The 13,990-nt window shown below is 34.8% G+C and overlaps 1 protein-coding gene across 2 annotated transcripts in view; it reads right to left on the reverse strand.

Annotated features, from left to right (window-relative positions):
* Window positions 1-947: 947 nt before the first annotated feature.
* The window catches only part of Znf804a (zinc finger protein 804A), a 279,798-nt gene continuing 266,755 nt past the window's right edge, over window positions 948-13,990 (reverse strand). For both annotated transcript variants that reach the window (XM_045148506.1, XM_004660276.2), the window contains exons 3-4: window positions 7,092-7,222; window positions 948-4,615 (exon numbers count right to left, since the gene is read on the reverse strand). In XM_045148506.1, the coding sequence (XP_045004441.1) occupies window positions 1,420-4,615; window positions 7,092-7,222 (3,327 nt within the window). In that variant the 3' untranslated portion in view covers window positions 948-1,419. The remainder of the gene's footprint in view (window positions 4,616-7,091; window positions 7,223-13,990) is intronic.

Genomic DNA, 13,990 nt, shown 5'->3' on the forward strand with positions numbered 1-13,990 from the left:
TGGAGCTTACTGTGTTTTGCGAGCCAGAGAGATTCCCTGCCCTCCTTTGTGGGACAGGGGTTACAGGTGTGCATGCCCAGCTATTCAAGAAGACCTGGAGATGAGAACTGGAGTGGCTTCAGAACCCTTCAGCTCTTCATGCTTGCACAGGAAATGCACTTAATTGCTAAGCTAAACCATTAAATCCAGCACAATAGTTGCATTCTTTACTATGTGTAGAGGCATTCAAATAAGTAATCAGGCAAAGGTCATTACAGATAAAGCAAAAAGTGATGAAAATCTTTCTAAATTTTCCTTTCTGATTTGTAAATTTTACACAAAGGTGAATACTAGAAATATTTACTAAAAGAAGGGGTATTTATTTTTATTTTTCCCACTTCCAGATTTTCAGTTAAGAGTGCACCAAGACATATATGATGTTTGTGCCATTTGTACCAGGTTCTCACTTAACAGACAATGACTTTTTAAAATTTTAACCTATTCCTTAATTCATGCCAATATGCTTATATATGTATCCTATGATATCTGAAAATTAGAATAATACACTTGAGAATTTTAATGTCCAAAACTTTTATGAACATGCTTATATTAGTATTTTCCATTTCACTTTTAGAAATCTTGGGGAATACTACATATTCTGTATGACTTTGAGCTATTAATTCCTTCAAATATTAACAATAATTCAACATAAATTTTCATGGCTTATTGTTGTCCAGTAAGGGGACCAGTAGATACAGTAAGTTTTCAGCATATGCAATATTAGAAGGAAATGGAAAACAAATGTACTCATATTTCCTCTGATAGATTGTAACATTTAAGTATTGATAGATCCTCAGATATTTGGGTCTGGGAAATTCTGGGCTGCACTGGACATAAGATGCAACATAAATGGAATAGATGCTGTTAGAAAACCTTCTCAAATAGTGAAAACCACCTAAAAACCAAGGTTTGATTTACTTAAATAGTTAACAAAAGTTTATTGCAAGAGATAATTTATCACTGAATTTACAGTTTCAAGGAACATGGTACAAAACATAGTGCCATCAGCTTTGTCTAAACATTAAATAGGTGCAAATACACAAAGATTAGAAAGAAACCCAAAGAGCATACTTTACAACATAAATTACAGTACTATAAATATATTTTATGTACATTATACATAATCTTAAGACATAATTTTAATGTACAGCATATATTGTATTGATTTTCAAACTATTCAGTGCTTTAATAATATCATATATCAGAAACTTAATAATTTATTTTCATTATTACACTTACAGTAAGTGATTTGAAATCAAGGAGGCCAATTTGGGCCAGTTTGTTTGCATCTGTTAAATAGCCAATTATCCATTTGGAGGAATGCTTATGCATACAGCAATAGTTTCCACAAAGTATTCTCTTTTCTCATTCTAGCGATGACTAGAAGAGGGGCTGCAGAGGTATGACAGTAGGATGTGGGGAAAGCAATGAAGGAAAGAGTGCATGAGGTAAAGGTGGGAAGGACAGGTGGCCAGGATGAAGAACGGATGCCGGAATGAGCTGCATCTGAGGAGAAGCCACAAAAGTTGGCTGGCTTCCCGGGCAAAGCCTAGGTCCTATTGGTCCTACTGGTCCTACTGAGATCTGAGGTATAGATGTTCTGGACAGAGCTGGGACTTGGGAAAGAAACTGTTGATGTGGTTGAAGCACTTTGAAGGTTCCGGCTGCAGCGGCCGCAGCGTGCTGCTGCAAAACAGCATGGTGGATGGTGGTTACAGAGGTAGAACTGAGGGGCTGCTGCAAAGGCAACGGCTGCACAGCTGTGCTGGGGGGAGGGTGGGGAGCTGCAGGAAAGGTAAATTTGACCTTGTTGGTCAGCATGTTCGGCTGGGTAATGTGCTGGTAGACCTCGCATGGTAGAGTTTTGAATTTGTCATGGTTTTCTAGTGGAATAAGTAATGCCTGTTCAGGAAAAGCCAAAGGAGCGAGGATTTGCTCTGTGGTGACAAAGGCATGGCTGCTGACATGTGCTTCCTTGAATGGTATTGGTGGTTGTGCATTAAGGATTCCTGAATTATAACACAGCCATTCTGCTGATGTCTCATTCACCTTTCCTTGTGGGATGGTCTCAGCCAGTTCATAATGACAAATGTAGGATTTAGGCTGTGACTGTCTAAAGTTCCTTTCAATATGAGGCACCTTGAAAGGAATTTGCCTTTCATGGATGTTGGTAGTCTGTCTTCTTTGATTGCATTCATGCAAGGCATTGTCAGTCATGCCTTCTGCAGGGGCCTGAGCTACATCCACAGATGGGGTGCAATCATTGGGAACCTGGGACTTATCCCCTGGCATGGTCTCCATTACTGAGTGCACAGCTTCCCCACTGGTTTCAGATGGAAGTGGATCCCCAGTGGGGAAAGCCAATTTGTTTTCAATTGAATCTGTTTGTTCTGGGTTCCCTTCAATATTTGCATCCTCTTGGAGTTTTATTTCTTCTTTTGTGTCTTCACTTACTGACCTATCCAGGTGACTCAAAGAAGAACTACATCTCATGGGATTATCTAAACTTTCTTTGATTTCCAAAGTCCCACCTTTGTCTGGGAGTCTGCTTCTTTTTCTCCGCCTTTTCCTTTTTGGCTTGCAAGGAGCCAAGGAAGTATTTGGTGGCCTGAAAACATCCTCAGGTAAATAGGTCTGTTGATTCAAACTTTCATCTGATGAATAAGAGCATGAATGTTGTCTGCGTTTTCGATGAGATCTTTCTGATTCATTCATGAGAGAATTGTAACCTCTTTTCACTGGCAGATTCTGACTTGTGCATTTTGCATCACTTTGAAGAAGTAAATTTCTCTGGTCCTGACTACAGGTTGACAGCCTGGCTTTCCAACAACAGTATGTTCTGGAGTATGTAAAATTATGCTTTGCAGAATGTACTACCGTTGGATTTGATTGTCCATTTACAAGGCCTGTATTTCTTCTGCAGTGTTGTTTAGAAGGGCTAGCATCCTTATCACTGAACTCAGTGTTCGAGGTTTGACTCTCTTCTTCATTTTCACTTATGTCCATGGACACTGACTTGGGATGGGAGGCTAATAACTTCTCTGTAGCAAGGTACTGCCTTTCTGCAATTGGCTCCAGTAGATCTTTCCTGGAGATGTAAGGACAATGTCTGCCTATATCCATTTTGCAGTCATTTTCTGATTCTTTGGTTTTTACCCTGTGAGGATGCAGACGTAACTTTCTTCTTTTTTTCTTTCTTCTGCATTTATGGAACCAGTGTTCATGAGTGTCTCTCTTTGTTTTGTTGTTTTTCTCATTTAGCGTGAAATCTTTTGTTTGACTTTTGGTAAAATTGCATTTTTCCACTTTGATGGTCCTGCAGGAAATGTTTTTGTACCTCTGACCCATGCTCTCGTTGTGTCCCATTTCACAACTGTTAGGTAGAGTATCAATGGACAAATGAGCAGGAACTTGGGTGTGACCGTTTCTGCTACCACTAATTTCACAGTCTGTGAGAACTGGGATAAGTGTGTCTTTGGACTCTGAAACTGGTGTCTTGGAAAAATCTTCCTTCTGCTGAGAATGATGCTCATTCAAGAACAGTTTATTTTTATCTGAGTTTAATTTAGTGGACTTGAAGTCAAAGCAGAGAGGATTACAGCTGTAGGAAATGGATGGCTCTGTAACTGTGTACACCAGCATCTCCGATGGCCATTGAAGAACTGTGGAGCCAAGTTTGTTAAGAACAGGTACGAAGGGCTCAGCTTGTCTTTTACATAAATCTGTCTTTTTATGTACAGTTACATTGTCCTCTTCAGTCTTGGAAGGGTTCTGTAATTCAACACTATTTTTATTTTCAGTTTCAATTTTAGATGTGTCCTCCTTAACATTTTCTTCTGTGGTTGCTTTCACTGGTATGTGGTCAGTAGGCATATTGAGAACTGTAGGAAGGCTTCCTAACACATCAGAGCAGGCACTACTCACAGGTATGTCTTCATTAGTAACATGGTCCAGTGATACTTGATCTACCAATGGGACTGAATCTTGGCAGTTACCTGCAATAGAAGACAAGGGGAGCTGAAGCTGGCAAAATGAATGTAATGATGTATCTTTTTCAATAGAGACTTCTTTCATCTCTTGAATTTGAGCTGTTTCTTCGTCCATACACATCATTGCCTCTGGTGGATGAAGAGAGTTAGCTTTCTCCTCAGAATTCAAAACCAAATCTGTTGGTGAAGATAGTTGAAGATGACAAGAACTGGGGACAAACCTACTTTTACGGCTGAACTCTTTCCCTGCAGAGGAATCATCACTATGCTCGGAGAAAGCTGCTGCCGAGGACTCCAGCTTCAGGCATGTTTTCTTTGGAAATGCAAACGAAAAGCCAACTTTATGTTTATGAATTCCTTGGGCTTTCTCCGCAAGTTGATGATTATTTGTTGTACACTGCTCTGTACCTTCCGCATCCACAGGAACAGTGCTGACATCTTTAGCATTCTCTTCACTGTGAATCAAAGTGTACTTGAAATCATGCTGATTATTAACTGTATCCACAACTTCTCTTCGGGATATTTCATGAAAATTTTCTCTCACAGTAACAGTGGTTGACTTGAACATAGGCCCACTTCCAGGAGCACTAGAAACAGCAAACAAGAAAAAAAAATTAATAAGTGTATAAGTTAACTAGGATACTACAGGAAAATAGTCAAACATGCGAATCTTAAAAATGTCATTAAAAGCTGGTCATGGTTGTGCACACCTTTAATCCCAGCACTTGGGAGGCAGAGGTAGGAGGATCGTGTTCGAGGCCACCGTGAGAATACATAGTGAATTCCAGGTCAGCCTGAGCTAGAGTGAGACCTTACCTCAAAAAACTAAAAAGAAAAATAATGTCATTAAAAAATTTGTTCTTTTTTTATTTTATTTTTTTAAATGCTTATAAAATATATTTCATATGTCATATCTTTCTTAGAATCCTGATATCATTTACTTACTAGCTAATGTTGGAATAACTTGGATCTATATTTTCTTTCTGGAAATTATGTTTACAGCTGTAGACAGCAACAAACAGGACATTGCTTTGCTTTCCAATCTGTGATTCCCAGTCAACATTCTTACCCTCATAGTCTCTTCAGTCAGATTTTAGAGTATCATAAAATACTCAGTGGTAGGTTATTGTAATTCACAATAATTTTCATTATTTATGCCATCTAATAAATATGAACTTAGTTTAAGTAGAACAAACAGACAGATAACAACAATAGTCTTAATCACTGTTATAGAAAGATTAGAATTCTGGTGAACAATTCAATTCAACCAACTTTCACAGAACCTGCTCCATATGCATCAATCTTGATGATAGCTGTGGGTCTTTCAAAGTTGCCAGGTTCACTATTTAAAATAATCCTGAGGTTTTAAGTTATTATACATAGTGTTGTAGAATAAAGGACTATTTACTTAAGATTTGAAGTGTGGGGAGGTAATATGATGGAGAATGGAATTTCAAATGGGAGTGTGGGGGTGGGGAGGGAGGGAATTACCATGGGATATATTTTATAATCACGGAAAATGTTAATAAAAACTAAAAAAAAATAAAAAAAGATTTGAAGTGTATTTTTTTGTCAGTATACCATAAGTAGTGAATTCTAGCAAAAACAAAACAAAACAAACAAAACACAAAAAATCTCCATTGACCAGGAAACAGCACAGAAAAGAGCTAAACTTTATTTTTATACCAAAAGAATTATATAGACTATTCTTTTTATTCTAAACTATAACAAAATTTTAAAAAAAGTTAAAAATGAGCAAACATCTTAGAAGACTTGCTTCACTAACAGAATGTAAAGTTTGCAGACCATAACTGCTCCAAAGTAACAGCAGCACTTTCTAGTTGCACATCTTTAGGAGCACAGAATCAATGAGAAAATTTTAAGCGTGTATATTTGTAATGTGAAATGCTCATGACATAGAGAATATTAATGTGAGTGTGCTTGTATAATGTGAAATGCATGATATTGAAGACATTAATACAATTATGTATGTATATTGCAAAACACATGGTATGGAGGATATTCATTTAGGTAAGTATTGAAATTGTGTATCTTCTAAACTCTTGTTCTCTTAAAAAGTATCAGAATTTACATTTGCAAATACCACATCTACAGCTTTACATTAAGTAGGTCCCATAATTTTCTATAGCATCTACTTCATTCATTTTTCTAAGTGAAGTTGCACATACAGAAAAGATATCAGCATAATTCAATAGCAGTTGTATTTTTCCTAATAGGTCCACATATGATTCTAAATATACTCACATTATAATTTATTAAAATAAATTTTATTTTTCTAAAATATACACTATATCTCTATTTGGTATAAAATTTTGGTATGAAAACTTTGTTATATGAACAGTAACAAGGGAAACTTTATTTATTGAAAGAAATAGGGGCACTGTACAAAGTGATTTTCTTTTAATAGAATTGTCCTGGCTGGGATTGCAAGGTCTGCATTATAACACTGCTTAGATCTAAAGCTGCTTGCTGTGAGAGGCAGGTCAGAGTTTAAGAGCTCTGAACTTCTAACAGTTCAGTTACAGTATATTCATGGTGAACTAATTTTGTTATACTTCTGAAGTGTGCAGCAGTTTCCTGACCTCCTTAAAAAATGTCGTGGTAATTTCAAAGAATACATCTTAAAATTTTCATTCAAACAATAAAACAATAGAATGTTCTTCTCAAGCTCTTTTTTTTTTTTTTTTTAATAAAAGGGCAAGAAGATAGTATTTAGCTCTTTTCTTCAATCAAATACTTGAGATTTCACCAAGAAAGGGGAAGGCTATAATTTGAGATAATTGAAATAATAGCATTATTTAGAATTTATTTTTATAATTTGAAGTTCTAGTTTTTTTTTATATTAAAAGAAGCATTAAAACAGGTGTATGCAGGAAATTTAAATTATCCTTTACAACCTACAGAAGGTCATGAGAACATGTGTGTTCCTTATTCTGGGAACAGAAAGAAATAGATTTATGCCCTTTATTTCTAACACCCCCAGTCATTTTTTTTTCTTTTGGTTGCAATTTAAGCAAACTTAACATTTCATTACATACTCACCATACAGTTTCCTTTCTTAGCTCTGCCAGCTTGTGCAGGCGCTGGAGTGCCTTTTCCTGTTTTCTTTCATCTTTCCTGGACTTAGATGCTACATTTCGAGCAAATTCCCTTTGTTTCAATTCCTTGAGTCGCTATTGAAAAATATGGAGATAATTAATAGTACTTTGGCATAAGGTAACTTTAAGATTATCTTGTTGAGTGGATTTTTCAACACATTATATTAGACCTTATCAAAGGAAGACAAAATATTAAAGACAACCTGCTTTTAAAAGAATATTTTCATCCACTTTGGCTTGTGAAAATGCCTAACCATGTAATTATATTACTGTAAGAGATAGATCTAGGCCTAAGGGAAATTGGAATTGAAACTTTCATCTCTTTATATTGATTGTTGTCTTTTAAATTTCTTTGTCTAATTTAGATGAAGCATTAGAGTCTTATAAGCCCTTAAGCTTCAAAGAAATTCAATACACTTGTATACTTCAGCAATTTGTAATAAAGCTACCTTTGTTTCAATATATTCTATACTAGAAAGTTATCTGACCCTTTCTATAGTTTTCAAATGTCATAATAAATTAATACAAGTGGCAAATATAATCCCTGCTGATGTGATTAAATAATCTGTTCTCTTAAATATCCCAAATAATTTCAAGTAATTCCTATTTAATTCCAAGATATTTCTCAAATAATTCAAGGTTTTTGCAGAAAATTATTATTGTTATAGAGGGCTCTTATAAATTAGATTAAGTACTATTTTTCATCTATACCACAGGAATTTCTTTTCTAGGTTGAAGTCAAGAAGTGAGGTTGGAGAGATTGCTTAGTGGTTAAGGCACTTGCCTGCAAAGCTAAAAGACCTCAGTTCAATTCCCCAGTACCCACATTAGCCAAATGCACAAGATGGCACATGCATCTGGAGTTCATTTGCATTGGCTGGAAGCCCTGGCATGCCCATTCTCTCTCTCTCTTTCTTCCTCTTTCCCTCTCTCAAGTAGATAAACAAAAAATAAAATATTAAAATATCAAAACAAGCAAGGGTGCTGTTTTCTTGGTGAACTGGGTACCAGCACAAGGGTGAAGGAGATCAACATAGAGAAAAATCAACTCTTACCAAATCAGAAAGCCAGAGACCCAGAGGCTCCCAACACTTCATCACTGAAGCAGACCAAAAATGAACCCAACATGGCTCAGGGTAATTTAGTGGAAGAGGGGTCCAAAAGAATGTCAGAGCCACATGTGGGGTCATGATATGCAAAGACATTTATCCTACCCATAACTGTGGGCTAACTCCAGAATGCATGACCCATAAACCTCAACAAGGAGGGGCCAAGGGGTGGGGGTAGATCACTGATGGGCCTAACAATGGTACCAAACTGACTGTATTTGCTGAATACAAAAGTAATTAATAAAAAACTAAAAATTAAAAAAAATAAAATATTAAAAAAAAAATAAGAAAGGCAATCCCACAAATAAACAATAAATAGCAATATGCATGTTCTGATTTAAAGAACATTGATGCAGTCTCATTCCCCAGATATTTCCATTGTGTTCTTTCCTGGATATAATGTATGAATAGAATTAAAATAATATTTTATGAATAGTTTATGATTTTATAAAACATATATATCAGAACTTTAGAGTACGGTTCTCGGGGAATCAGACATATACTAATCACATTTTCATTATTACTGAATAAAATGATAATAAGTGACATGAAAGTGCACTGATGTATACCAGGAGCTTAGAATAATGCGGGATTCTTTCTAACTAATAATACATTCCACTTTATCCTGAGTGTTATTTCATCATTTCATCTACATAGCACCATGAACTTAAGTTTAATATAACATATGCACAGATTCAGATTCAAATAGTTTATAATCTTTTAGTTTATGAGTTTTATAGGTGTGTATTTATATCGATGTGTGTCTTGTGTATATTCATATAAATCTTCCATTTCTATGTTATATTCTGGAATATTATTTCAATTATACAAAATTTTTGAGTATGCACATTTTCAATGATCTATCTAATTGTATGGTTTTTCTTTTTGTAGTATTTTTATTTATGGGACAATGAAAGAAGCTTTATGTGAGTAACAGGGACTCAAACCAAGCCATTAGGTTTTGCATTTAAACACCTTTAATCACTGAGCAATCTCTCTGGTCCTATTTAGGAATTATTCTACAGTAGAATTTATATAATAGGCAAACAAATATGTCATTTAGAGGATTTGATATTACCACATCGATACCACTATTATATATAACTATAAATTACAATATGCATTAACTTGGTTTTATCTTGATTTAGACTGTAATAGATTTTGCTTGTACTTCTCAAATTAGACATTCATAGTTTTGGTCATTCTTATTTCTGAAAATTTGAAAGTATATTAATACTACCAGAAAATTATTGAACACTTGCAATTGTCATTCTGTTGAGTGGCTGGCATTTTAAGATATTTCATTTCCACCGTTTCTATGAATATATATGTGGGTAGTGTGTGCATATTTATGTACAATTTTATAGAAATAGGAACAGGAGAGATTAAATCACTGGCTGATATATTGCTACAGTGTTATATAAAGACAGACAGAGGTATCCAAGACATCTCAAAGAAGGTGACTAGGAAAAGAAACATCTCCACTGAGTCATGAATAGTGTATAGAATCAACCTGATAAGAAGGGTTGGGTAGTATTGAGTAAAGGGTATATCAGAGAAAGGAAAGCAAATACAACAGAAATAGGAGTAGACATATTCTAAATTCATGAATATAAAGTATGGCCAGAGAATGACATCTGTATGGGTGTTATTAGAACTTATGAATAATGATGTCTAGCCCAATCACAAGAAGGGAACTTATCTGTTATATGTTTCCATAATATTTGCTTTACTGAGATATACTGCATTATCATTACCCTTTTTATAGTGCTGATTAATTTAGGTGCTATGAGAGGTGACTAGCTCCACTGTTTAAAAAAATGAAAAGGAATACAGGCTACCTTAAAAAAAATTGTAATGTATTAGAGCACCGAGTGAAATAAAGCTGAAAGAATTAGCTGCATTTTCAATGAATCTTTACTATTTTAATAAAATCCTAATTATAAATTCTACCTTTTTATTTTATATACATATCATATAATAGGCACATATGTAATAAAGATCCACAGTACATATTTAGGTGTATATTTTAGTAGTATATATTTAATAGTGTGTTTAATTTTTGTTATAAATGAAATGCACAATGTTATTAAAATGTGAAGCATAGCTTATAAAGCATATACATGATAGCTGGGATTTTCATCTTTAATATTTTAAATTAACCATTATGTTTGAATTATTCTGATTCAATTGGAAATTCGTATGGATATCAAGAAATCAGTCAGTTATCAAATGCCAATACTATTGTTTTATCTGTACTATGGTTGAATAATTGACACAGCTGGAATGAACTCCTCAAAACAGATTTAGAGACTGGAAATAGTTAAAGTGAAAATGTCTCAGTATTATGTGGATTGCTTAGGAATACCAAGCTATAAGGTCATACTCCAATTTATCACACTCTTGCAAGAGTATATACTTCTCCAAGGACTAAGAATCAGGATATCAATGTTAATCAGCCACCTAATGTTTGGATAATATTCAATCCTAGATATTATAGACCTAGCAAGCAATTGGAGAATTTTGAGCGTAGAATGTTCTAGTTTGAATATATTTTCTGGGCTCGCAAAATAGCTCAGAGGAAGGTCAGTTCTCTAGTATGTATGAAGGCCTATGTTTGATTAATAAAACCACAAAAATTCTTATATATTTATATTGAAAAAATAAAGTTCCACATAGTATCTTATAACTAGAATAATAATTTGTAATATGAATAATAGAAACCAATATATTTTTGGAAATAATATATTATAAAAACACAAGATAAAACCTGTGGAATTCATGGAAATTTCAATGATTTTTTCAAATGATTACTTGACAGTTTATTGCGACTCACTCAACAGAATTTCTCAGTAGTAAACATAAAAGCACAAATATTAATCAGCCCTATTTTTAAAAAAAAATCTAAAAAATATCAAAAGTAATTGAAAGTCTTAGAATTAACATTAGAGTCAAGATTTCTGATATTAATCATGAATATGCATGAATTTTGATACATTCATGAATATATCAAGTGATATTTTCATCAAATTTAATCTGCTACATGTTATTGGAGCTAAGTCTTCATATTTTCTTGGTTTGACTATAGTGCATACCTTAATTTGTCCTTCATTACATGCCCTCTGTAAGTCAGGTATTCCATACACACCTAGGATAGCTGACAGTTCATATTTTCATTTGTGATTGAGAAGGACATACATTAAAACACATTAATACTATAGTGCATGCCATAGTAGATGTTTAAAAATGACATTATTTTGGTGAAACAAAATTACTAAAGTGCCTTTTATTGTGTAACATATTACCACAAATTCACTACCTTAAGATAGCTCCTTTACTAGCATGCATGTCCTTTACTCAGCCAAATTGGTGGTTAGCCTGTACTTTTATCTGGAAACTTCTCTGGGAACAATACTCCTGCTGGGAGTTTAGACAATTCCATAAAGTAACTGACAGAATTGATGTCCTAATAGTTGTGGAACCAACAGACTGACTTTTTCTTGGCTACTCTTAGCATATAGACATTGCTTGATTATTTTGCCAGCTCTAATTTAACATGACAGCAGGAAAGAGTTTTACTCTCTGTTCTGCTAAGATGAAGGTTCATGTACTACAATGTATTTTAATCTACTTCATCAAAGTGATGGTTCTCACCCTTTTTTCATATTTACTTAGTGAGAAATAACTCAAATGTCTAATCCAAGTGCAAGAAAACTGGACTATCTAAAGGCGGGACTAATTAGAAATTATAGGGCATGTTTACTGTGGGAATATACTTTAAGATGTTCACAACTGAGCAAAGAATTGTTGGAAGTGAGGACAAAGTACAACAATATTTCTGAATTATAGCAGAAACACTTTCAAGCAGCTGGAACAGTGAACGTACAGTTGTAATGGCCTTCAGGATATTTATGGTTTGATCACCCCTCCTACTTGTGCAAAATCTGCTAAGAACACTGACATGTCTGCCACTTCTGTACAGGTGCAGGAGAAAGCAGAGCCATCTACACCTCAATACTGGGGAATTGAGAGCTGATGAACTACAACACTTAGTATACATGTTGTTTTGCATGATATGTAGAAACTCTTTAAGAGTATATAGTGGCCACACTAAAGCTCTTTCTGAATCATCCTTGAGGGCTAATGGAGGTAGGAAATCCTCCCCTTGGGTGGAACTTTAAATAATGAATGTGATTGATCATTTGGCTTGAAAAAGGGGAAATCCAGAATGAAATTTTATATCAGTTCATGAATTGAAGCTAATGGATTGGGTAGATGTTCAGGAACTAGGAGGCAGTGCAATGATTAAATTGGTGGCAGAGTGGTCTGAGATGTGTATAGACATTTCCAGTGAAACACAATATTTGTGTTCTGTGTAAATACCCATCAAAGTGTCACGTTGGAAGAAGAGGATTTTATTAATTAAATGGATGAGATGACTTGTACTATGGAGAACAATCATCCTTTCCTCGGAACCTTTTCAGAAAAGAGATTGTTTATTGGCCAATAGGCTTATAAGTGGAATGTTTATGGTGATAGGGATAGAGGTTATGCAAAGATTTAAATAACACAGCCTACAATTGAACAAAGTCAATCTTAATGTTGCCACTTCTGAGTGTGCAATCTGCCAGCACAGAGGCCAGCCTTGATCTCCAATATACCACCAACTTCTGGGTGATCATCCAGCTGCTTGTTTATAGAGTGATTTCATTGGTTGATTTCTATCATTATAGGGATGTCATCCAGTTCTTCCTGAAATACAAATTTTCTATAGATAGGGAATTTCTGTCCTTGCCCACAGTGATACTCACAAAACTACTATTCAGTTTATCACAGAGTAATGTATACAACATTATGGAATTGTACATAGCATTACTCTGATGAAAGAACTTACTTCAGAGTACATGGAGCTAAGCAATGAATACATACTGATAAAATCCATTGGCCTTACTGCTTTCCACCATCCTGAAGCAGGTGTTATGATAGGCAGCAGAACAGCTTCTGGAAAATGGTTACACTTCTGTTTTGATGACTATAACAAGCTGAGATGGCAAAATCTTCTCTAGAAACCTGGAAATGCTGAAAACCTGAGTCCAATGCATGATGTGCTCAATTCAGAATCCAGATATTAGAGTTGTAGGAATAAATTAATGGATACCTTCAGCTGACATCACTCTATATTACTCTTTATAATGTACTCAATTTTCTTTCCCTTTCCTTCCTTCTCTCACTACTTCCCTTCATTCTTCCTTCAATTTCTCCCTTCTTTTTTTTCTCTGCTAGACTGGAGCTCTGACTAGCATAGGAAATAAAGTTTCCACTCCAGTAGCCATCAATAACTCCACTGACTGGGTAGATAAGACAACTAACACATTTCTCTCCAATTAATAGGCAGAGAAAAACGAGTTATGTACTAGATATAGCAAATGTTCTTGATTATAAAGATAAATTGTTCTGGTATTTCATAATGGAGGCATAAAATTGGGTGTGGGGAATAGAACTCCTTTGTTGTCTATCAGCATTACCATGCATTGTGATTAAAATCACTTGAAAATGACAACTCCATTGCAGAAGGATTAATAATGGGGCAGAACCTTTAGAAATGAGATTTAGCATCTCCTTTTCTGGTAAAGAGTCACATGCAGCCTACATACTTATTAATGGCAGAGCAATGGGTACTTGAAGGACATTACTATGGCAGCTTGCAAGATGTGACTAATAAATGATATGCAAT

Source organism: Jaculus jaculus, chromosome 4 (genome assembly GCF_020740685.1).
Source record: "Jaculus jaculus isolate mJacJac1 chromosome 4, mJacJac1.mat.Y.cur, whole genome shotgun sequence".
Taxonomy (NCBI): Eukaryota; Metazoa; Chordata; class Mammalia; order Rodentia; family Dipodidae; genus Jaculus; species Jaculus jaculus.